Source organism: Hippichthys cyanospilos, chromosome 19 (assembly GCF_059441005.1).
Source record: "Hippichthys cyanospilos isolate Australia breed blue-spotted pipefish chromosome 19, RoL_Hcya_1.0, whole genome shotgun sequence".
NCBI lineage: Eukaryota > Metazoa > Chordata > Actinopteri > Syngnathiformes > Syngnathidae > Hippichthys > Hippichthys cyanospilos.
Window position 1 is genome coordinate 15828200 of NC_142387.1, and position 24937 is coordinate 15853136.

Consider the following 24937-nt stretch of genomic DNA (forward strand, 5'->3'; position numbering starts at 1 on the left):
GCGCGTCATGTGACCCGTCGGCCGCGCCGCGTCGCGACCTTGCCGCATAATTGGGAGGTAGCTGAGCGGACGCTTGTTAGCACGCCGGCGCCGCGCCATCTTTTGCCGCTCGGGGTCAAGGACGCCTTCCTGTTAGGCCTCAGTCCATCCGGGCTGTTATTTTTTGTTTAAAATCGTCGCAAAGGAGACTGACGTTGATAGGGCCCACGTAAAACCCGCAGGCATCCACGCCCGACAATGCCGAGTATGTTTTTTGAGTCGTGCCGTGTCAAATTCAATGTCTACTTGTATCAGAAATGGGAAATTTGGAACGGCCGTCTCCCTTGAGGAGACCCGCAAAAACAACTGAGGAATTCAAGCGTTGCTCGTTTCGACCATTCTCAAATGTCCATCAAAAATAGCCGTATCTGTCAGACTTTTTTCCAATTGCTGCCAAATTTTTCGGACAGCATTTTCCGCGCTACAAGGTGCACGGGACATCTTCATTAAATGGCCTATTTTAAAACAGTTGTATATATAGGCTATGGCACATTGCATTATAAGGCGCATGGAATAGAAGCCGCGGTAGTGGCCGGGGTTGCGTTACGCAACCACTAGATGGAGCTGCGGTGAAGGGAATGAAAGCAATCGGATGAGTCGGTCAAATGATCAGGCTCATAGAACAGAAGCTACAGTAGTGACCGGGATTGCATTATGCATCCGCTAGATGGAGCTACACTAAAGGGAACGGCAATAAAACAGATAAGTCAGTCAAACATCATGACTGTTTTCTGCACTATAAGTTGCACAGGATTATAAGGTACACCGTCAACCAACTGCCTTTTTTCAAAGTGTTTTCACAAACAGGTCACCCCACATTATGAGGTGCGTGGAATAGAAGCTAGCTCACGTTTTGCGTCTGCTAAATGGAGCTGCGCTAAGGGAATGTCAACAAAACAATCAGACAAGTCAGTCAAATTTTATTGCAGCGCTATAAGGCCACGGTGAAGCTTATATAGCATATCGATGGTCGTCGTTTTTCTTTTTGCCCCGAACGGCGTTTGGGGGGGCGCCTCTGTCGGCTGCACGCGCTTGCCGTTTTGCAAAAGCCATTTCATGCACGCCGGAAGTTTTGAAAGCCAATTTCTGCTTATTTCCACTTCAACTTCAAGCCGGGTGACCCAATTGGCTGTCTTTTGAGTTTGGATATGATTAGTAAGAGCATGTGATTACTGGCGCACCAGTAATCACATTCCAGGCCCGCCAGTAATCACATTACTTTCCACGCTCGGTGGCAGCGCCGCTTTCGCTGACGTTGTCTTTTTTTTTTTTTTTTTTTGTCTTCTCTGCGCTCCGATAGGTGGCAATTATCGGAGAAGTTGGCGGGCCGCCCCGTTAGCCGCCCGCCCCGGCGCAAGGAATTACCTCCGGTCGGGGACGGCGGAACGTCCGGCTTGACTGCGTCCCGGTGAAACGAGCTCGCCGCCGAGTGGAGAAAACCCCGCCGGGGATTTGACATTTGAGTTTTTTTTTTTTTTTTTTTTTTTTTTACTTTTGTGACGCTCTTCTGGGCCGCCTGGGTTTTGGAGCAGCGCGGGGAGGAAGGCGGCGGGGGCGGCGCAGATGATGGCGCGGCGGCGCTCAAGCGTGCAAACGGCCCTGGCTCTCCTGGCGCTCCTGGGCCTCCTGCTCCCGCTTCCAAAGGGGGGCTGCTCGGGGCCGGACGGGGACGCCGGCTCCGGGGACCGGGGCGAGTTCCGGCGCAGGCACAGGCGCAGCTGGGTATGGAACCAGTTCTTCGTGCTGGAGGAGTTCACGGGCAACGAGCCGCTCTACGTGGGAAAGGTGAGTCGGCCTTTGCCGCGCCACGCTACAAAAAATACCCCCTTTCTTTCCATATTTGATTCCTTTCCGGAGTTTTCTTTGTCATATGCACGGTACGTTCTGCTGACTTACTCCACGCAATAATAAAGTAGGCAATAAAAGCACAAATATTTCGACATCAAAGAGAAATTTCACCCCAAATTTCAAAGAACTTCGGGAAAATCGCTAAAATACCACCAGGAAAATATGCAAGGAATGTTCAAAAAACAGACACAATACGGCACAAGTGTTAAAAAGTCCCTTTTTTGGTTTGCTCTTCTGGATTCTACATGAAATTTTCTAACCGCCATGAAGAGACGCTTAAAAAGTTTCAAGCCACAGGAATAAAATCCGTCACCTGCTTTATCTTGATCTTGCTGAAGACAAATATTCGAAATGCTTTCTCTTTGCTCGAGAGAGCTTTGCAAAAAAAAAACAAAAACTGACAAGCACTGTGGTAGCTCAATGATGCCATATACAAAGTCAGTGATCAGTCGCCTCTTATGTTACTTTTTGCATCTTTGACCCGCAGTGTGCCGTTCAAAATGTGATAAGCGGGCAAGTGTGTGTGTGTGTTTTAGTCGTAGCAAATGTCAGGAGCCAAATCCATCTTCAATAAGGCATGAATGTATAAATGGATGTTGAACATGGGGGGGGGGGGGGGGGGGGGGGGGAGCGGTAGCGCTCGCTAGCAACGCAAAGTGGAAGCGGCTGTAATTCAATCCCGCCGCAAACTTGACATGCAAAAGCAAACTTCAAGCTCCGACTCCTCCAGAAGGTGCCGGTGTTGCCGTGGCGACGACCCTAACAACCGCACCGGCTCCCAAAAAAAAAAAAAAAAAAAAAAGCAATATGTGAGCGTAATGAATGTAATGTTAGAGGGTCACGACCTCTGCGGTCAGCCAAACACCGCCGGCCTTTATTGTCAATTTGAAAAAGAAGGCGGCGACCAAAAGACACGGGCGGAGATTTATTAGATATGTCTGGATTATTTGGAGTTGGATTCAGACTATCGCTTGGCAACATTACTCATTCACTGCCCGTGACGAATGTGGACACGCAAAAAAAAAAAAAAAAAAATCCTTTTTACTCTTTGAAGGCCGGCCATTTGAAAAAACAAACAAGCAAAAAACGGCCAATCTTGAGCATTTTACTAGCGATATATATTTATGAAATAAAAACTGAGATATTGCTATATTAGCTTACTTTTTGATTCTCTTATTTCACGCCACATGCTGTTGTGAAAGGGCCGAGTTTCCGCAAACGGCCCGCAGACCGCAGTTTGGGCACTGGCGGGATTTCCCCGGGGAAGAAAATGTGAGCATTTTCAGTTGGCGTGCGCGGACGCCAGCCACTCGCGCGCTGAGGGCCAAGCGGCTTTGCGGCGGGCAGACGGTCCGCCCCGGAATCCTCGGCTCTTCTTACCCGAGGGCTTTGCGCTTTTTTGCGCTCGTCCGGATGGGCTGCTCCGTCTGGGATGCGGGTCCCTCGGACCGCCCCCATATTTTCCCCTTTCCCGACCGGGATCTGCGGGGGTTCACTTTCGGGTCGTCGCTCAACAATTGGGCAATTGTCAACGTTTCCAAATTTCCCCGCGACAAACCGCAGGTCCGCCGACCTCCGGCGGCATGGTGGCGACCCTCCAGGGTTTTTTCGTGGTCCCCGGAGGTCGCTAGAGGTCACCGCGTTTTGCTCCCTTCTCAAGGAAATTCTCGCGACCTGTAGCAATTTTCTGGTGACCTCTAGTGACCCGCTAACGACCTCCGGGACGAACTTGGGTACGGATCAAAATAGCCGCTACCTCGCTATTGTTGCAGGACATTTTGACCAGCAACGCTTTATGACCTCTAGCGATTTCGCGGTGACCTCTCGTGACCTTATACTGGCCTCAGGCAACCTTGAATTGGGATGTGATCAAAATAGCCGCTACCTTGGCAGACACTTGCCAGCAATGGCCCCTCAGCGGATACCAGTTCAAGTTGACTTTTTTTTTTCCATTTCAGTCACTTTGATGAAAAAAAGCTTTTTTTTCAGATTCAGAATAAGCTTGAACCTGTTTAAACACTGTAAAAAATACGTCTTTGCGATTTCCACGGCTTTCCAAGCGGAGAGGTTGGCTGCGCCACAAAACGCTTTGTGTCCAAACCGTCAGAATAGGTTGCCCCTTTGGCCGTCCGCTCCCATTCCAAACCTGGCCCAAGAACGCCGCAGCGGAATCACACATTCACGGCGCCGACTCGCCACTCTGCTCGCTTGCGCTAGCTTAGCGCGAGCGCTGCTAATCGCGCCTTCGCTCGCATCTCGCGCATTTCCGGAAGGTGGCGTAGCCTGACATTTTGTTTTTGGAATTTGCATCTTAGCGGCTTGGTAAAAGACGTCTGACCTCGGAGCGCGCCGATTGCTCGCGAGGGCATCGCAAAATGACTTTTCATTTCACATGACCAATAAAAAAAAAAAGAAGAAGCTCATCGAAAGCCGGAGGAAATGAAAAGGCTGCCGCGGCTCGTCCGCTCTTTGAATGTCAAGAGAAAATAATTGGAGTGCGCTAAACTGGAAAATTCCGGCGCGACCGTGCAGATTTCCTCAAAGCGGGGCCGGAATTTTCTCGATCCCGTATTCCAGAATATGGAAAAAAGTCGGGCGGATTGGGACGCGCGTGCGAGACGACTTTGCTGCCGAGGCGGGCCGCAGGTGAAATCCATAACGCTCGCCGTTTTGAACCAAGGGGTACTCGTACGTATCGTGATATCGTTCGCATCTACAGAAGCGTGACGTAAACGGAGGGAAGGAAATAGACCACTGTAGAAATCCCGGCAGCTATAATCAATCAGTAATAGAATAATCTCATATTAATCGGCAATAGAAAGAAGTTTGAGCAATCTGGCACCCAGCGTAATCTTTTCTATCGCTTTCCGAGATATGTCGAGCGAACGGAGAGAAGATCCGGGGTCGGCGGGCTGCCTTAACGGCGGCTCTGACAAAATCAATGTAGCAACCAATCGGGAAGACACGGTGACAATTGTAAATGGATTTGAAGTTGCGTTTTGAAGCCTTAAACGGGCCGTCGTCGGAAAGAGAGCGCCGTTTGGCGCGGGGCCACTTTCAAGTGTATGTGTGGGTCCGGCCGACGGAGCGAGGTTCCCCGAGAGTCAGCCCGCTTTTCGCTTTCTGCTGTTGTTGGAAGCTTGAGGAGCGGCCTGAAGCTGGCGGGGTTCGCTTCCAGGTTTTAGTCCAGTTGATGTTTGCGTAAACCAAGTTTAGTTTGCTCAAATTTGAGCCATCGAATGAGGAGATTTGATTCGGTCAAGACAGTTGGCGTTTAGATGAGACAAAGCCTGGCTGCCGGCCTGGAGCCTGGAGCCTGGAGCCTCCGGCCGCGCTCCTTCATCTCTCCTTTCCGCCGTCGAGCGATGCGTGATGTTAATTTTCCCGCCCATTGCTCAAGCAAAGGCGTTTGAACGCTCCCGTTGGCAGCGGACTGGCGTTCCCGGCGGGCGAGCATCTGCGCGCCGCCGCGGGGGATCGGCGAGGCGAAGGTGCACGCGAGGTCGGCCAGGCGGTCCCGCCTGGGAAACGCTCACGTGTTTCTCCGGCGGGCCTTGGCGCCCGCGTTTGCCGCCGCTTGACTGAAGCGCCGGTAGAGCGCACATGCTACCTGACGCGTTTGCCCACCCCGACTGTATCGCCGCCGAAACGGGCCGCGTTACGCAGCGCCGTTCGCCGTCCTTCCGAGTTTGCGCTCGTCGCATCGCGGTAGCCGCGAGGGTGGCGTCCAACCGAGGGGGCGCCGCTCCCCGGCTTTAGCGCCGCTCGCACTTCGACCGCCCGAACGGGCTGCGGCGGAAATCGAGCGATGTGCCGGAAAAACGGCGATTTGTACTTTTTGCGACGTGGTCCCGCAAAGCGATGGAGTGCCGTTCCCCTGTGCTGATGTTCGTGCATTTGAATGGGCTGCAACTGCTGAAAAAGGCCAACATTTGTGTCCTTCCAACACCACGTTTGTACTTGCAACGTTACAGCCACAAACGCGGCCTAAAATGAACGGAGCGCTAACGTTTGTACATTTGCTACCCAAACGGGCTGCGGCGGACATCAGTAGATGGCTGAAAGACGTTTCCGTCCTTCCTACGTATTTGTACTTTTTGCGGTATCGTAGCGACGATGTCAAATTGAGCGCTTTTCCCCCGGCGTTAGGAAGGTTTGCACATTTGCTGCCTAAAAGGAAATGGAGCCATTTGTTCTTGGTCTGTACTTCTTGCAGCGCCGTAGCCACAAGCGCGGCGTCAAATGAATGGGGCGCTGCTCGCCAGCGCTAACGTTTGCTGCCTAAAAAACCAGCGCACAAGACTAAAGACTTAGCCGCCCTCCACATCCTTTTGATTTGTAACTTACAGCAATATGGTTGCTAGGCCAGGCTCCAAAGAAATCAGCGCATCCCTTCGACGTGGATGGTGATATCAGAGGATGAACCCCTTGCCATTTTTCCTCAACTCCAAGACTATTGTAATATTATGAAAATGAGGCTCCCGGTGTTAATGACGCCAACGAAGCTCTAATAGAAACGAGCAGGAAGGAAACGGAATGAGATGCGTATTTACTCGGACAGGGCTCGAAATTGAACGGGGCGAGCGTCGCCCTGGGTCGCAGCGTTGCCTCGGTTCATCTCGGATGCCGCGCCAGTAAGGTCGCTCACGTCTTTTTTGATCATTGTGAAAATCATCCACTTTTTTTTTCCGTCCGCGGCCGAAACGCGAAATTCTTTAGCCTCCGGCGTCGGCGCTTCCGTCCTTTGAAGGTAACGCTCTTTGCGCCGCCGTTTGCCATAAGGTGACGGGGCTATGAAAACATTTTCCTTGGGAGCCGCTTCATGAATCAGCTTTTTATGATCGGGCCTCCTGATGGATGATTATATTTACGGGAAAGCCCATAAATACGTTTACGACGGTGAGTCAGGCGCACTTTGCCACCCGGCAGCCAGACGCCGGTGACGCGCGTGACACTAATTCCGCCGACATAACGGCGGCGCTCATTAGCATCCGCCCGGACGTCCGCTGTCAAAAAGGTTAGCGTCACGGCGCGAGCGTGCGGCGCGCCCGCAAAGGTCACTCTCCGCAGCGTTCGCCGCTGAGATGATGTGGGGGGGGGGGCGACAGGGCGGCACGCCGCGCAGTCGACAAGGACGAGCTCGCCGAGGCGAAAGCCGCCGCGCGTGGTTTGGAAAATTCCGCTCCTGACGTCAAATTCACTTTCGACTGTGATATCCAGTGGACGTGTCAATCGTTATTTTTTTCAGTAGTATAAGCTGCACCGGACGATTAGGCGCACCTTCGATAAATGGCCCCCTTTTTAACGTTTTTCGTATGCGAGGCGCACTGCATTATAAGGCACATAGAATGGAAGCTACAGTAGTGGGCGGGGTCTCATTTTGCATCCACTAGATGGAACTGCCTGCGCTCAAGAGAATGTCAACCAAACAATCAGATAAATCCCTCACCTTATTACCGTATTTTCTGCACTATAAATCGCACTGGATAATAAGGTGTGTTTAAAAGTATTGTCATATATAGGGCGCACCACATTATAAGACGCATAGAATAGAAGCGACAGTAATGGCTAGGGTTGTGTTATGCATCCACTAGATGGAGCTGCGTTAAAGGGAATCAAAACAAAACAATCCGAAAAGCATAGGATTATGATTCAATCAAATATTAATCCTAATTCTTTTTAACACCTTAATATATTTTTTTTTTGTTGATTTAAAAACAAGTTTTTGTCCCTCGTCCCCTTAAGGTGCAGAATACTAAACGGCAGCTTTTGATTGAAGGGTTTTAGGTGCGCCTCATAATGCGCAGAATATGGTATTTTTCTTGTCATTTGGAAGCTACCAAAAAAATGGCAAAACTGTCTAAGAATATTGAATAGGAATTGCAGAAACATGAATGTTTGTAAATGAAGCGTACTTCAGTGGATTAACCAAAGTAAATCAAAAGAAAACAGCATTATTATACCTTCTTGAGTGATCCATGTGTGGACCACTAGAGGGAGCCACTCTTTTTGAACGAATGAATCGACGAATTCAATGGACGCCTTTGCTATAAAGTGAAAACAAAATTCAAGGAATCCTGCCCATGTATTCCAGGCCTTTTATTGGCTCCCGCTAGTCACACGGTCGCCACTTTTACATTTGTATGCGCAAGCCTCATTAGGAAAATCTCAAATCTGAAAGGCAGCCGGGCAGGGAAGGAGGATGCGCACCCAACCGTTTGAGTCCAACTTCTCCGCCTGCCTCCTTTTATGTGCCTTGGTTTTTTGGGGGGGGGTCTTTAAATATATATTTAAATATGTAGATATTTTTTTTTAGTGGGGGGTGCTGGCAAAGTGCTGATGTTGGGGATTTTCGTCATCCCCAACAGGTCTGACTGCTGAATAATTCAAAAGCCGTTTGCGTTTCTGCGGCAGCCCGGCCTCCAAAAAAAAGCTTTTATTTCAAGATCTTTTGCGGATTTCATTTGTGCTTTTTGCCAACCGTCCGTTTTACGACGACGAATATTAACCATTTGTGCGTAGCGGGGCTGCTAATTTGAGCCGCTTTTGTCTTGCGTCTGATCGGCACCTCGTGGAGCTTGGCGCATCAAACGGCGCATTTGACGCCTCGTAATCCCACAAATTCAATCAGATTTGCTCACATAGGCAGCCGCTCAAACTACACCGACCACACACTTGTTCTTGGTTCTGTTTAAAAAAAAAAAAAGGCATCAAAATAGCACCCCTTTTAATATTATAACTGTATAATCATATATCAATTTAAATATTATGACTATAATATAGTGTTTTTTATCAGTTTTCTTTATATTATCAAGAAAATAAATCAATTCAACACAATTATGATTATTTCAGAAAAAAGACATTCAAAGTAGCTACTTTAATGAACACGGTTTTACTTAGTCATTTTTTATTTGATTTAATTATAGTAATTTCACGACCTCAGTTTTTAATCAGTAATTCACTATTTTCTTCTTTTCAATGACACTTTTGAATTTGAAGTCAAAATATTGAATATTTCCCCTCCTTGTTTACTTGTATTTGTGCACAAGCGCGTGTCAACAAGTCCAAGTTGCAGCTGCGCTCACATCACCTGGAGGCGCACGCGCTTCCCGTCGTCCAGTCAAGGAAAGCCTAATATGGGCGGGGGGCGGGGGCGTCACGTGGGCCGCCTCCTTCTCTAATTAAATGGAGTCCTAATGAATCATGGCCTCTAATCCTGAAAGAAAAAAAAAAGGACCGGTGACCTACATACGCTTGCGGGCGCACGCCTTAGCTTAACTTAGTGAAGGCGTGCTAAACTAGCTTAGCTTATTTTAGCTTAGCTTAGCTCGCTTCCTGCACGCCCCTTTTCATATCAGTCCATACCATGCCATAAGGGATTTGTCCCCGCAAAAGGAAGTTTTACATTTCCAAATATGTTACATGAGTTTATCTTCAAGCGCGCCAAATTACTAGTTGTGCCTGTTCTCCCGCGATTGAATTCCCGAGCCCTTGAGCAAGACGCTCATCACAAGCTTGCCCCCCGAAAAAAAAACCTGATTATAAATAGTGGTATTATTACTAATTAAATCAAATGAATTAAATACACAAATTAATACTTGATCGAAAAATAAAATATGAATAAATAGTAAGGTAAATACATGAATCAAGTCAAATGAAATCGATAATATGTTCGGGAATGGCCCTCACCGCTAAAGTGGCGATTTCTTTCGGACGGAGCGGCGGACGGCGCGGGGGCGGCGGGCACGCGTCCCGCGGGCCCTGCGGCGGTGCTCTTTAATAAGGCCTTTCATTGTTTGAAGTAGCGGGGATGTTTGTAATCCCCTCGGATTGCGCTGGCTTCTCTTGAGGAGCCGAAAGAAGAAAAAGAGAAAAGCCATCGCGCCGCTCTTTTGTTTTTCTTTCGTTTTTTTCTCCCCGCTTTGGGCGGCCTTTGCTAGTGGGCGTATTTCAATCAAGCTGGAGAAGTAGCCGGAGTGGCGCAGTTCAAGGACCGCTCTGCTCTTTCAAGGCGGGGTGTCCAAACTACGGCCCGGGGGCCGGTCGCGGCCTGGTCTGTGACATGTTTTTACCATGCCCGAAAAGGACAAACCCCCCAAAATGTGGCCCTTCATTCAACGGGCCGTGTCAAACGTACGGCCCGGGGGCCGGCTCTGGCCCGCGCATGTGTTTAACCGGATGATTTTGGAATGTAAAGTTTTTCAATACGTGAACAGCATGTTTTATGATTCATTTATTCATTGCCAACTCAGTAAAAACGTATGTTGATGGCCGTCGTTGGCAGCGAAGGAGTTCTTCCGTAAAATGGCGGATTTGCGGCAAGTAATGCCTCTTTAGTCTGTGATTGTAGAGGAACTTTCTTTGCCAGCGACATGAAAACCTTTCAAACTGTTAGCAAGCGTTTAGAAAATGTTTGGCCAAGGTTTTACGATCTGCGGGAAAACTAACAGGAAGCCATAGCCATATGTGAATGTGTTATTTTTATGCCTGTCTGAGCCAACAATCAGAATGAGAAGGAAAAAAAAAAAATCAACAAAATGAACTCTTGCGGTAAATCCCCTGGAACAGGAACAGTCTGTTTTGTGAAGGCGACGCTAAGCGACCCGTTGACACGCTGCCGCATCTTAGCGCAGACCGGCCTCGGGCTTGAATATTACATGCGCGGTTCTCTGGAATATATTCTTTTTTTTTTTTTTTTTCAGAAAATGCATAATAGCGTCATTACCATAATTGTTTTCTTCCATGCATAAATAGCTGTGAAATTTAAGTTTTGTGCTATAAATGAAGATCCTTTTATTGGTTGGACGTAGGATGGGCCATATCATCCATTTCGGAAATTGTGATTGTGAAGGAGGAAACGAGCGCACCGCTTGTCCACAACCAGCAGAGGCGCTGTTGTGTGACTTGCGCTAAAGGCAACGTCAACAAAAAATCAAATGTCAATCAAACTTTATTACCGAATTTCCCACGCTATAAGGCACACGGGATTCTAAGGCGCACCTTCAATACATTTGATTTTGAAAGGGTTTTCGTATATAGGGCGCATGACATCATAAGGCACATAGAGTAGAAGCTACAGTTGGGGCTGGTGGATGTGTTACGCATCCACAAGATGGAGCTGCGCTAAAGGAATTGTCAACAATCCGATAAACCAGTCAAACTTTTTTTCCTTAGTTTGCGCACTATAAGGCGCCCAGATTGGACGGCGCACCTTCATGAAATTACCTTTTTTTTATTCATGCATCAGATGCTCGGCATTATAAGGCGCATCTAGTAGAAGCTGCAGGAGTGGCTGGGCTTGCGTCGTGCATCCACCAGATGAAAATGAAAACTGGCGTTTTATGCACTGTATAAGCCGCACCGGATGACAAGGTCAAAAATTGAAGGCTTTTTAGGTGCGTCTTCTTGTGCGTAAAATACAATAGATCATCGGTTCAAACTGAATATTGGATTTGCGTCATTCACATTTTAGACACGTTTGCGTGACTATATGCACAGCGCGGTCAAGGTGACCCAGGGACATTATTGCTGTTTCTGCCAAATATACTGTACTTGTTCAACCGGAGGGTTAAAAAGCCCGGGAAGATTCCAAAACCGAGAACGCATCAAACGTCCTTGTTAGCCTTTTCCTGAGACAGTCTTAGCGTATCCCAGACATGTTACTAAGCGCCCGTGGATGCTTTCAAGATATGAAAAATGGCATAAGTGTCCTTTTAACGGTTGACGCGGCACGCGCGCTATCTTCCTCGTCCGCGACAAGCGCGGCTTTCCGACGCGGTGAAAAGTTGCGGCGTGTCAGCGCTGTCTATTAGCTAAAATCGAGGCCCGTCTCGGCGGCGCCTTTAATCCGAGCCGGGGCTCATTTTCAACGCGATTGCGGCGGGAGCCCGTGGGCCAGATATATTGCTCCATTAAAGACGGGCGGGCGGGCGGGCGGGCGGGCGGGCGCCTCGCCGGCCCGCATCATCAGGAAACCTCTTCACGCCCGGCCCCAGCCTTTGACTAAAGGCCACTTTTGATAAATGTCACGGCAAAGCACTCTTACTGTACATGGCGCTGTTGTCGGCCGCGACGTTCCGCTTGGGAAGCCCAAACGGTAAACACTGGGATGCCTTCCCCGTGGCGACGCCAATATTTACACGCGGCGCCATGGAGACTTGCCCTTTCTCTTGGAGGCCCACTCATCCAAACAGTGTCTGCCAACCCCCCCCCATGGTTGGACCACCGTGGAAAAGAAGGGGAAAAAAAAGGGCAGGGGCAGGGGACAGACTGCAGTCTTCCGATTCTATGGATCCCTTCGATTTATTTTTCCTCCGGGCGCTCCTGGAAATGAAGGAAGGACGCTTCCACCGCTCTAGAAGAGCAAACGCAACAAGGCCAACACATTCAAATCGGAATCGAGCCCCCGGAACGAGGAATCGCGCGCGTTCTTCTATGGATCGGCGTTTGACTCGAGTGGACCGTACTCTGCTGGAGCAAGGGACGGAAACCTCTGGACTCTGAGTATCAAAAATGGGATTTCATCCTTGAAGTAGTCCATAGCAGGAGTCTTACTCCTGGCTTCTTCACTCCAGGGAAAGATCCAGCGGTCCTCACCCCTGGTCCACCCCCATTCGGCGAGCTCTGCGGAAGCCGGATAACCGTCCCGATCGGTTGTCTTGCCGGAAGGAGACACACAAAACCTTGGGGCCCAGGATCCCTTAGCTAGGTGACAAAAACCTAAAAGAAGAAAGGCAAATGTGGTACCTTCTCCGTGAGGCCGGCCAATTCGGGCGCACATGAATTGAAGCGCCTGCAGCGCGAGCCGACCGGTAACCCTCATCTTTGAGTTCTTCTGTAGAAAACTTCAAGCCAAGATATCACATGATGTCCGTCCTTCGCTTACAGTCCTCTTGACTGGACTCTTGCGGCTGACCTCCATCGCCGCGGCGGGTTCCCCTTCCTCCCCCAGACCTTCGGAGATGATTGGGAAATTACTCCAACTCCAAAACAGCACTCGTAGCTTAAGCGCCGCCTTGTCGGGCCCGGCCTTGTTTTTCCTCAACTCAAGCAGACTTAAAGCGTCCAGTTGACGTAGGGTATCGTAAAATCTTTTGCCGATACAACATCTTGGACTAGAACAACTTTAGGACGGGTCGTAAAGCGGATTAATGCAAACAATGAATCTGCCGGTTTCCGTCCTAATGAGCTTGGCGACGGAGCGATAACCGCGCGCGACTCCTGAAAGCTCCGTAACCCTCCGCTCGTCCCCGTTCTGAAAAAAGTGCAAACGGGGCCCATTTACGGCTAATCGCGCGTGTTCGTCCGTCAGCCGACCGTCGTACTTGTCGGCGGCGCTAATCTGCGGGTTTAGGCGTCCCGCGAGGAGACGGTCCGCGCGTCTCCCGTTGAGCGGGCGGCGCCGCGAGCGCTCTCGGCCTCACGGCTGTTTTAATCAACGTGTACGAGTGTCCGCGCTAAACAAACGCGGGAAGTTACGCCTCTGCGCGCACTGAGGAAAGATGAAAGACGCTCACGTAGGACGCGGGGCTAAAGCGGGCGGTCGGCTTGAACTCCGGAGACGGAGCGTGGTTCTTGACGCGCGCCATTCCCTCTTCGCTTCTTTGAAATCCGCCGCGGATGTCGGCCTGCCCCGCAAACGCCGTGACACCTCGCATCCGAGTTTGACAAGACAAAGCCGGCGGCTCGTAAAAAGTCCCTTCCTCCGGAGCCCAGCCCGCACACTTGAAGGCGATTGCACCTTTAGGGCCAGGATGACTTGCGGCGCCGCCCTCAAATGTTCCCGGTCCGCACCCTTGACGCTTGACTTTTATGGCTCGGGATCATACTCGTAGCTTTATGGGATACTTTGCGGTCCGCTAATTAGCCCTGCGGGCGCCGTTGCAAGTGTAGTTTGAAGGCGCGCCTCCAGCCGGGTCTTAACAAGTGGAGCTCGGGAGGCGGCGCGCTGATGCGGGCGCGTGCTAACGTCCCCCGGAAAGGCCCCGCGAAAAATTGCCCCTGACAGCGCTTTGGCTGAACAGCAGAAATTGGCCGGACATGCCTAACAAAAATGTCGCAAGGCAACAACTCAAAAAGGGCGTCAGCAGTTTTGCTTTGAAGCGGATGCTTAAAGGGAATTCGGGGGCTCGCGCTTTGACGCAAAATTGGAGCTCACATATGGAGGAGGCAAAGTTTCCACGCCTGAAGTGTTTTGCTCCGTGCTATTTCCTTTGCGCAGGAGTGCGGCGCAATGCAGGGTAAACTTGCGCACGTATTCCTCTGTACGTTTGCGTTTACTTGCAAATATGTTCCGATTTACACGCCTCAGGGTATCGACTTGCGCACGCACATATCGGATGCCGGAATTTTGGCTAACGCTCACACTAATGCGGCAAAACGAGCAGAAACGTTGACTTTTGGCACCTTTGGCTACATTTGTTTTCTTTGGCGCCGATCACCCGGCCTTCTTTGAAGCTAATTTGGCTTACACCTCGATGCGTTTGAGAGATTTCAACAGCCTTAAAGTGGCGGCGGCGGCGGCGGCGGCGGCGGCGTTCTGATTAGCGTCTGCCAGCTAGAAAGACTCGGGAGTTTAATTATCGCCACTCTAATTAGTGTTACGAGTGCAGGGCGACCCCCCCCGCGCAATCTCATTGACCCCGAACCATCTGCACGGGTGTCGCCATTGTCTGTCAAGCGGTGCGTGCTCCCCCCAGGAAAAAAGAAGCGAGCAGAAGTATCACGCCGGATGAATAGTGCCTTCGCACGCGGAGACGAAGGCCAACATAATTAGACGGCGATATAAAAGCCGTGATGGATGGCGCCACGAGCGAGAAAGGGAAATCTTCCTCGTTTTACCTGCACAGGAGTACTTTTAGGACATTTTATACGGGCGCCTTTTTTCCGGCGAGACAATGCGGCGTGGCCGCGAAGACGGATGGAGAGCCGCCTCCTCACAAAGGCCGCGAAGCCCGACGCGCTGGCCAATTTGGACTTTTCCGTGCAAATTGGACGCGGGGAAAAAAAAGCGAAGGCTTTGGGACGGAGATGACGCGACGAGGCAAAAAGACGGAGCGGCTCCGGAGAAAGTCCCCTCGGAGCCCGAGTAATGGCTCCTCGCGCCCGCGGCTCGCTTTTTCATCATATGGCCGGAAAATGGGATTTAGCAAAGTGTTTTTCGCCGCGGCTAACCTTGACGGCTCACCTTCACAATAGCGCAAAGTTGCTCTCGGCGTAAAACGGGCCACAAATCACCGGCCGCTGTCATTAAGCAAGGATTCTGATTCCATTCATCACGCGGAGGGAGCGTCCTCCTCGCGCCGCGGCTCGGGCGGAACAACCTTCTTTTTGTCTTTCTTTTTTAATGGTCAAGTTTGCAAGAGAGGGCCAAGAAAAAAGCACCGTAAACTCCGGGCTATACGCCGCACCGCCGTATAAATCGCAACAACAGAAAAAGTGATTTTGTCACGTACATGCCCCACCGATCATAAAGCGCAATGTGCACCATCACCGCGGAAAAATGCTACATGGGTTTTTTTCTTTTTGTATTCCAAATTTTTTTTTTCAAAACCACAGCAACATCACGCCGGAACATACCCGCGCCATTTGGAAATAAGAGCAACGGCAACATTAATTCAACATAACACACCGGGATTGTTAGAATATGACACCGACACAACAGTAACACGCCCGTTTGTGTTTGTGGCGAGTAAAATAGCAGTTCAAACTCACTCGACTTGGAGGGCAAATCAAGTAAAAACTTAAATAGTAATATGTATTACAGAACACAACATTTATAAATTGTTGTTACAGTAAGATTAACGTTTGCTTGCAAAGTCGAACAGCATGAATGAAGGTGTTTGAGTGAGCGTCGAGTAAAATGATGCCAACGTCGCCAAGCGAGGGTGCGACTACTAAATTGTTATCACGGCTCATTGCGGGAGAAGAAGATGCGTCAAACGCTTACCTTGAACCCCTGCCGACCCTTTCGACAAATCATATTCTTTGCCAGCAGCCGTGCGTGTGTGTGTGTCTACTCACAAGGTTGTAACTCTTTTATGAGCCCGAATCAGAGGTGGAAATATCTGGCCGGGCCTTCGCAAGGCGTCACGTATTTATAGCTCTACTTCTTGCGAGCCAAAAAAAACCACACACAAGCTCAGTGTGTGTTCTTGCTTAAAATCAACACCCCACTTTGCGTGCCTTTGTGCGTGCCCTTGGTTTTGCAACCTGGCCTTGCGCTGTCTCTGGAAACGTTCTATCCAGGACAGGGAGTCCAGATAACAGTCGTTTTGGGAGCAGGCCGACACACTGAGGTCGGTCTTGAGTCCATAGTGCGATTCTTTAATTTTGAAGCAATTTATATGGGGACAAGGCACAAAAAAAAAAAACCCCACAGGTTTTAGTAAAAAAAAATGTTATCCAAAAAATCCAGACACTGTTTTTGAATCAAAAAAATATAGGTTTTTGTCACCGATTGATTAAAAAATTAAGTTTAATATTGAATAATTATATTCTTTTGAACTCTTAATTCGTCTTGGCATCGAAATAAACGAGCTTTTAACGTAATCAATAAGTATTAATTCCCATTCTTCAGCTTATACTTTCCACAAATCATCTTTATTCTTCATTTCTGAAATATTTGACATCTGATAGTTTTGTTTCCATTCTCTTTGGCGCAGCTCCATCTAGTGGATACATAATACAAGCCCAGCCACTACTGTAGCTTCTACTCTATGCGCCTTATGTATGAAAACGGTTCTAAAATAGGGAATTGATTTTAGATGCACTTTATAATCCCGAAATACGTTAGGACTGAATTGGATTTTGCCTGAGGTTAGGCCAGGGGTTAGGACTAGTCAATCTCAGATTACAACCTGCATCTATCGGACAGCGTCAAATGGACAAAGATTTCCTAAACATTTTAGCATGTTGGCTTTTCAAGTTGATGCCTTGCGAATCGAGCTCGGTTGCAGATCCAGACTTTGTTTTCTCCTCGCAGCTCAGACAAAAAGCAAGGTTCACCTGCCACGCCGGCTTGCCGTTTGTTCACTTTTATTCCCGTGCGTCCGTCAGACGGCTGGCGGCCTCCTGCTGCCGCTGCGCGCGGGGGGGGGGGGGGCAAAAGACAGCAAAAAAATACAACAAAATAGTGCCCGCGCTTTGCATCCGACTGGTCTTTTTTCTGACAAAGGAGCTTTGATTCCCTCCTCCAGAGTGATTTGAAAGGGATGCCTATTCCTGTCCTCCATTCATGTGCATCCCTGTGATGAGGGCAGCGCACGCACGCACGCACGCAAGATAAAGAAATAACGACAATAGCGAGCCCTGACTTTGATGAAGTCCATTGATGTGGCGGCGAGCCAACGGCAACCGAGTCCAGGGGCCATCGGCGCCTCTCGTTTCTACTCTCGTCGTCCGCCCACTCCATTAGGTGCGCGCTACCGCGGTGACCCTGCCAGTAATCGAACCCCCCACCCCCGCCAACGGGGCCAACTCGCAAGTTCAAGAAATACACCCCGCTTATTGTCATAGTCCAGACTACGCCAAGCAAAAGTTTAGTCAAACCGAGGTCTTTTTGGGTGTCGAGAAGGGGACAAAACCATCGAGATGATTTGTTTTGTCTTGAACAAATTTTGCCATTCGGCGCCGGTCATGCTAATAGTAATAGTTTGCGGTACTACTAGTGGTCTTGACCGGACTTAAAATTACACATACTCCCTTTAAGATGAGTTTAAATAGGACAGGATGCAAATTGTTTTGGTGGCGCATATGGTGGAGCTGATTTGTCATTCACGTAGCGGGGAAAAGAAATTCCAATGTCTTTTCTTTAGGGGGCATTAAATCCATTAAAAGCAGCAGGGGCCCCAAAATGGAACCCTGTGGAACACCAGGGTGCAGGGTGGGACTCCAAACCCCAAATTCCAGCCTGACAAACAGGATGGAAAGCACTTACCACCGTTGCGCGTCTGCCTCACAGCACAATGCGTTAACGTCGGCGTTTGCGCGTTCTGTGCGCCGGCGTCTTTTCTTCAGGCGTTTGTTAAATCAGGCTACTCGTATGGTATGGGATCCTAGGAAAGGCGGATTACCGGTGCGTAACGGCCGCTTTTTCAGCTCAAGCGCCAGCCCGAACCGAATCGCGGCGTCACGCGTGGCGGCCGTACAGATGGCGAGCGCGGATGGCGGGGGGGACCATCAGTCTCCCCGGCCGGATATAAACTCCCGGCACAAATGTCCGCCATTCATCATTTTGCCGGGGAACTTTGGCCGCCGCGGCTCTTTCCTTTCCCCGGGTCGTCTCATTGTTTCCGAGGCCCGTTCTGTGTTTTACACTGGCGCGCAGGCGCTCGTCGCGCGATGGAGAGGGAATCGGCGAGTCCGCATTGTCTCCTTTCCACACGCGCCGTCCGCCTGGTCCGCATTGTTCATGCGTGCACATCAAACATCGGCCGGGCTTCCGTTTGCCTGGTTTTCGATCTGACGACGCCCCGCTCGCCGCCGGGAATTGACGCACGTCTGCCTTTTTCTCCACGTTTGCGCGCCCGCATTAGCCATTTCAAATGGAAATACGCCGATCTCTAAATAAAACTTGATTGCAGATAATTATTTGGACTAATATGTACCCAATCGGCAAACGGCAGTCTCGATAATTCCTTTCTGGAAGTGGCACGCGAGACAATCCCCACGTTGAGCGCGTCTCCATGGCGACAGGTGGACGCAGTCAATGGATGAAAAGTGCCGACGTCCGCACCGGCTGCTCGCAAGCCCTCTTTGCGTGAGATCAACCTTCTTCTTTTTGTAGCTCGGTCACACGTCCCGCTCCGCTCCGCTTTTGGCCTCCCCTTTAATGATTTAGCGCTTGAATTTCATGAATTATGCCCGGCGGATTCAAACGTCTGCTCGGTTATTGATTTTCAAAGGAGGAAAATGAATAAATGAGCAATTAAATGAAACGCAGACAGGAAATGATGTTTGGCCTGAAATAGAAAGAATCAAGGGGGGGTAGTGCGTCTTATCGCGACAAATCGTAAGTTTCGCTCACCGGCGCCACGCCGCGTTCCGACTCAGCTTGTAAATCCTCGCTGTCGAGCCCAATTTCTTGAGCGAAAATATCTCAACCTTACGGGAGGGTCAAAAATGCCAGCCGCCTTACACTTAACTTTTTTTCCCCCCGAAAGGTATGGCTGCGTCCTATAAAAAAAGATCAAATGTAGATCAGTGTTGAAATTTGCAGAGGATGCCAGACTTCTCAATAAGGGAGACTGGAGACAAAGAGCACAACCTGAGTCAAAAGAAGTCTTTTGTAAAGGAACAAAGGTCTTGTTTTTCGGAACTTTGGCTTTTCATTCTTTCTCCAGCCGCCACAACCTTGCAAAAAGAGGCAAAACTTAACACCTCTAACTTTTCGGTCGGGGCTTAATATGACACTTCCGGATGGTGGGATCCGAGCATTAATGTCAATACGTGCGCGTGCGTTTGGGGAGGCGACGGCTTTCGGAAGTTGGCTCCCGCCAGACAGCAGTAAGGGCTCCTCTCAATAAAGGAGACTGGAGACACAGAGTACAACCTGAGTCAAAAGCTGCCCTTTGCAAGCGGAGATGCCTATTGGCTTCCTGAAGAGAGCCTCCATACCTCCATGGATTTTTTTTGGCTTTCTCGGGTCAAGCCTCCCGACTGGTCGGGGACCTTCCGGCGCGAGTCCCCATCCGCTTTGGCCGTGCCGTCTCCCCCTTCGCCAAACGTCCAGTCGACATTCCGGTAGCTTCCCAGCACACCCCGAGCAAATACCCATTATTGAATACACGAGATGGGATAACTTATGTCCGTTTTTGCATCACTGCTCAGCGCCGGCCGCGTGATGCAAAACAGGATTTACTGCAAAAAGAAAAATCAACAAAGTTGGAATGAGTGTCAGGAAGGCAAAGAAGTAAACAAGAAACCGTTACCGCAGGAAAAAACTGACGTTTTTACTCCGGGAATTGATTGCCCGCGCATTTCATTCCGTGAGCCGGCGAGCGCTTTTCCTCGCGTGTCCGCGGGCGCCACTCGCTCGCTAAAGCGCCGCGCGGAAGATCCCCGGGACTTTCCCCGCACGTCGGCACGGCCCCTGGCCAAACCGGATCGCCGGAAAACTAGCGGGCCGCTCGGCGGAGAGCTGCGGGCCCACAGAGGGACGAGTTCCCGCCAGACCGCCTTCGTTGACGTTGTCTTTTGTGCGTCTCAAAAACTTTGAAGGAGCACCTGCTCACGGGCGCCGAGGCGTCAACGTTCGTCACCCGGGAAATCGATAAAGGGCGGATGGCGCGTTAGCTAAAAGGAGAGCTGACAGTGATCGAGGCGTCCCAATATTTGATCGGGATTACGGTTTGCCACACGTGAAAGCAATGGATGTCTTTAACCCCCGGGGGACATTCTCACCCAACTCGGGCTTTTAGATGTTTTTGATGTGTGATCAAAGGAAAAACTAAAATATTGCATAGAATCGTCAAAACATTTCAACTTTCCGTATGCAGTCCTGCCATCACTTCTAAATGCTGGCGAACGGGAGTTTGAGAGGTACACCCCGCAGATGTCAAATTTAGCCCATGTCGGGCTCATTTACTGCCACTGAAAATTGGAAATGTTGTCAGTTTCGCACGTTCGGAAAAGCCAATGTTTTATCATGCATTTCCCCCCATTTTTGCATGAATCCTTTCAAAGGCAACTCACAAACAGGGTAGAAACAATAGAAATGTTGAGACCGCAATATACACGCACATATACAAGTGTATATTATTATTGTTAGAATGTATGTTATTATAAGCGCGAAATTGTGTTAGCCAAGCCAATGTACGTTGAAAAGGGCTCATGCTCAGACGGGAATTCAATTTTGACAATTGGGTGACCTTGGTTTGACATTCCAGCTTCTGAGGCTTTACACAGCAGGAAATTAAAAAAAAAGAAAAGCCAAGAAAGAATTTCCAAGTATAATTCTGCACAATTTGTACGTTTCTGGCTTTAAAGACTCCCGTGAAGTTGGAAATTGCAGATGGCTTTGAAAGTAAATAAAACAACACGGCTGCCATCCAAAAGAATTGAAGTGTTTATTGACTTTATGATGGCTCCATTTAATTTAACAACCTCTTTTTCTTTCTTTTTTTTTTTGTAGCTACCACGATTGAATTTTTGTCTGTGTTTTGCAGCGGGGCCGACGCAGAAATGCTCTTTATCTGCAAAGCAATTTTCACGCGGTACGCTTTGCGCGTTCAAATCCAAATCAATAATAAGCAGTAGCTGCGGACAAGGAGACTTATAATGCTGCATTACAGACAACAATCCAGGATGGCCCATTGGCACTCCCCTCTCCGATAAATCCATAGCCTCCGCTCGGTACAACGGGAGTAGTTATCCCACGTCGCGCAACAAGAGCTCCATTCGTGAAGATGCGCCTGAAGACTATTAGGCGCATTTTATGCTCTTCCAAACGTTTTTTACGTCGGAAAAATCTCACGGCGCGCCGCTCGCGAAAAAAAAACGTACTGAAATAATGATGATCTCATTTGACTTACAAATGGAGTCAGGGGGAAATCTCAGCCTGTTGCAATTTTTTTCTGGCCGCGTGTCGATTGCTAATAAATAGGTTCATCCCGTGCGGATGGCGACATTTTTTTGCATGGGGAAACGCAGGAAGTCGGAAAGGCGTCATTTCCGTTTGAACTTCGAAAGCCCCTCTCCCGCCGGGAAACGTTAGCGGCTCTTTTGTCGGATTTTGTTGAAGGTCGTCAAAATTTTTGCCGTACGCTCGCTAGCCGTTGGCCTCGCGACGAGTGCGGTGCGGGCAAACCTTTGCGAATCGGTCAAAAGTCCGCTAGCTTTTGTCCACGCTCGCTAACGTTCGTCCCCGACTACGGGCGAAAGAACTTCCCAGACCTCGGAAATGTCAGCTTTCTCGTACGTTAAAAAAGTGTTACGCGAAGGTTACTATTGTATCGAGGAAAATACCGGACTCGAGAATACTCCACGCAATCTAGAAAGCCAAAGACTAAAATCTGAAAAATCTGGAACCCTCCAAACAAATAACATGACCACCAGGGGGAGGCCAAGAGACAGGCACTCGACAAAAAGCGCCTTGCCGTCTGCGCGGCGCGAGTCACAAAATGCTTCTCGACTTGGGAGCGTTTGGCATTCAAAGCCGAACCTCCACGCAACCCCCCCTCGCCCCCTCGCCCCCTCGCCGCTTGATGAAATGTTGACTCTGCGCTACGAGTCAACACGGCGGCGTCAAGGAGGACGCCAAATGGCAATCCGTGCAGGCGCTCTCTGATGCGCCGGCCCTCGCCGCCGATGAATCCCATTACCCAAAACCTCGGACGCCCCCCCCCCTCACCGTCGGCCCTCTTATAATACAATAACGAGCGCGGACTGCAAACTTGCGCCCGCGCCGCTTATTTAAGCACGTGTTGACATTTTCCCGTAGATCGAACGAGCACTTTAAGACAATAATCCGGCGGTGATGCAAAGAAAATGTTTACACGGGCCTCCTGTCACGCCGCCAAATGACAAACACTAACTTAATTAGCGGCCTCCGCTGACAAAGGCAGAAAAAAAGTCATTATTATGAAAGCGATTGTTATTTCTCCCTCTGTAATTGAAATGCACGTCCATCAAGCTGCGCGGTTTGCTTTCAGGCACATTTTTCTCGCCCAATAGAGACAGTAACCATGCGACGGACCCTTCGGGCGCCATTTGCTTTTTTGCCTCTAACAAGCGACTTTTTAAAGTCAAAAAAGGGCAAACGGGAAAATGTCACTCCGGTCTTTATCAGCTCGTCACCGCTCGGCTTCACCCGCACGCGGACGTCTCCCGTACCGTCCGCATTCCAATAGGCTTTTATCGCACCCTGAGCAAATCCTGATACGTGCGCTTTATGCGTGTTTCAATGAGATATTGTTTTTTTCCTTTGGAGGTAAAAGGGAGGCACGTTGAAGCTTGAAAGGCGCAATGGAAACGTTTTCAAATGTAAACGAAGGAATTCTCCCCCGACCGGTCGGGGACCTTCTTCCATGCCGAACTTGTCCACCTGATTCGCCGCGTAACTACATGCCGCCGTCTCAATCCACGCTCGGGTGCATTTTACCGCATCCTAAACAAATTCTGAACTTTGAATACACCTTTTTATGTGTTCAAATAAGATAACGTGTATTTTTTTTCCATCATAACTAAAAGTCAGGCACATTGAAGCGCGAGAGGCGCAACAGAAAGGAAAAGAAACAAAAGAATTTTCTCCCGACGGGTCGGGGACCTTCCTCCGTATCGACTCAGTCCGCCGGATTCTCCTAGTAACTGCACGGCGCTGTCCTCTATACGATCATCATTCCTCAGGAGGTTCCCTTACAAAAATAAAAGTGAGTAGCGGGGCTTGACCGCCTGAGATTTCCTCAAATTTGCCAGTGACAACGAGGCACGTTAAAGCCCGAAAGACGCGATGGAAAGGTTATGGAACGAAAACTAAAGAATTCTCTCTCAACTGCTCGGGGACCTTCCAGTCGCAGTCCAACTGCTTCTACAAATACCCGCATGCATCTATCTCCCTTTGGACACACCCCGAGCAAATCGGAACATTTGAATCAGATAAGGTGATATCCTGTTTCCCCGGTAAATAAAGGCGAGCGTCGGGCCGTACGAGCCGAGCTCTCTTCCGATTCGCCGGCGTGTGTCGAAGCTCAAAAGGCGCGATGATAAACGCGAGCCGCCGTAGCGCTTAAGCTCCTTCGCCGGACAAACGGAGAGCATCCCTCCCGACGCGCGGAAGCGGCGGTCCGGGAAGGTGCCACGTGGCCACGTCTGCTCTCGTCTCATCTTTGCAAAAATAGTCCCGCTAAAAGCTTTAACTCACGTACCGGCGCGTCTCATTAGCCGGAGATGGAAGGGTTTCATCCTCGATGGGAATCACTCAAGATTTTCCGACGGTTCTTCCGAGGGGGACGTGCTCTTCGCGCCTTCTCGTCTTATTAGGTCCGTCTTGGAAGGCTTTTAAATAATAACACGTACATGACCTTTCATTGCCGCTATTAATACAGCCTACTTTTTGTGCGGGGAGATGAAAACTTTACCAAAGGGTTTGATCATCATTTTGTCCTCGCAGGAATTTCATCTGAAGCAATCAAAAGGGACTTATCCCGCTCGGGAACATGACCCACGCGCTCCCTCTTGATACTGGCAATTTTTTTTTCATCTTGAGTCTGCACTCATGCGATGAAGGAAAATATCTCTCATCAAAGGAGCTCCCACAATGCTTTTGCGTTTTGCAAAACATGCTGCGATTTTTAGGTCCAAAGTGCATCAGATGAATTCAAAGAGCTCCCGGATGAGTCGGCGGCGGCAATCGCGTACGGACCGTAAAGACCGCCGCGGATGCCAAACGTACACCGGGCTCTCGATGGGAGACATTTTCCCGCCTGATTTGTTTTTGTGCGGTCCCCTCCGTTGTTAACACATTTTAAATAAGGATTCCGCATCAGAATTGGTTCCAAGAAGAAAGCCGGTCCCGATCACGATTTTATCCAAGAAACTCCAGCCCGTATCAGGTCCCGGTTCCGTACCTCGCGGCCAAAATGTCCTCGACCGTAATATGATGCGTTTTCACACAAACAGGCCCGTGTCACTGGAAGGCCTCCCTCAAGGTTTCTTATTTTCCCCAGATAGGCTTTTTCAAGTCAAGTCTGATCAATTTGTACAGTTCTGAATCACAGCGGTCTCAAAGGGCTTCAGAGGTGAAAAAGAAGTCGTGCAGAACATCATAAATACACAACGGCATCCCCTGAACAAAGCTCCCGGGAGGGGAAGGAAAAACCCAAATCCCCCATGCGGGGAAAATAAGAAGCTGTGGGAAGAGACCGCAGGTGGGAGGAGCTCCCTTCCAGGGCGTTTCTTCTGAGAGCTTTGTTCTGAAGGCTTGACGGAGATTAGTTTAGAATTCTGGAGAGAGATGTCAATTTGGGGATTTCTGCCAAAACAAGCACCTTAAGGGCTGCGCTCATTTCCCAATAGCCAAAAGGTTCCAATTGTAATCCCAGTGCATGAAAAA

General features: G+C 49.6%; 1 protein-coding gene across 3 annotated transcripts in view; it reads left to right on the forward strand.

The window, feature by feature from the left end:
- Positions 1 to 24937, forward strand: part of LOC148408133 (cadherin-7-like) — a 96796-nt gene that overhangs the window by 35032 nt on the left and 36827 nt on the right. For 2 of the 3 annotated variants that reach the window (XM_088401607.1, XM_088401603.1), the window contains exons 3-4: positions 1340 to 1447; positions 1572 to 1824. In XM_088401607.1, the coding sequence (XP_088257733.1) occupies positions 1603 to 1824 (222 nt within the window). In that variant the 5' untranslated portion in view covers positions 1340 to 1447; positions 1572 to 1602. Of the gene's footprint in view, positions 1 to 1339; positions 1825 to 24937 lie in introns of all 3 variants that reach the window. The other variant, XM_088401606.1, reaches the window with a different exon arrangement.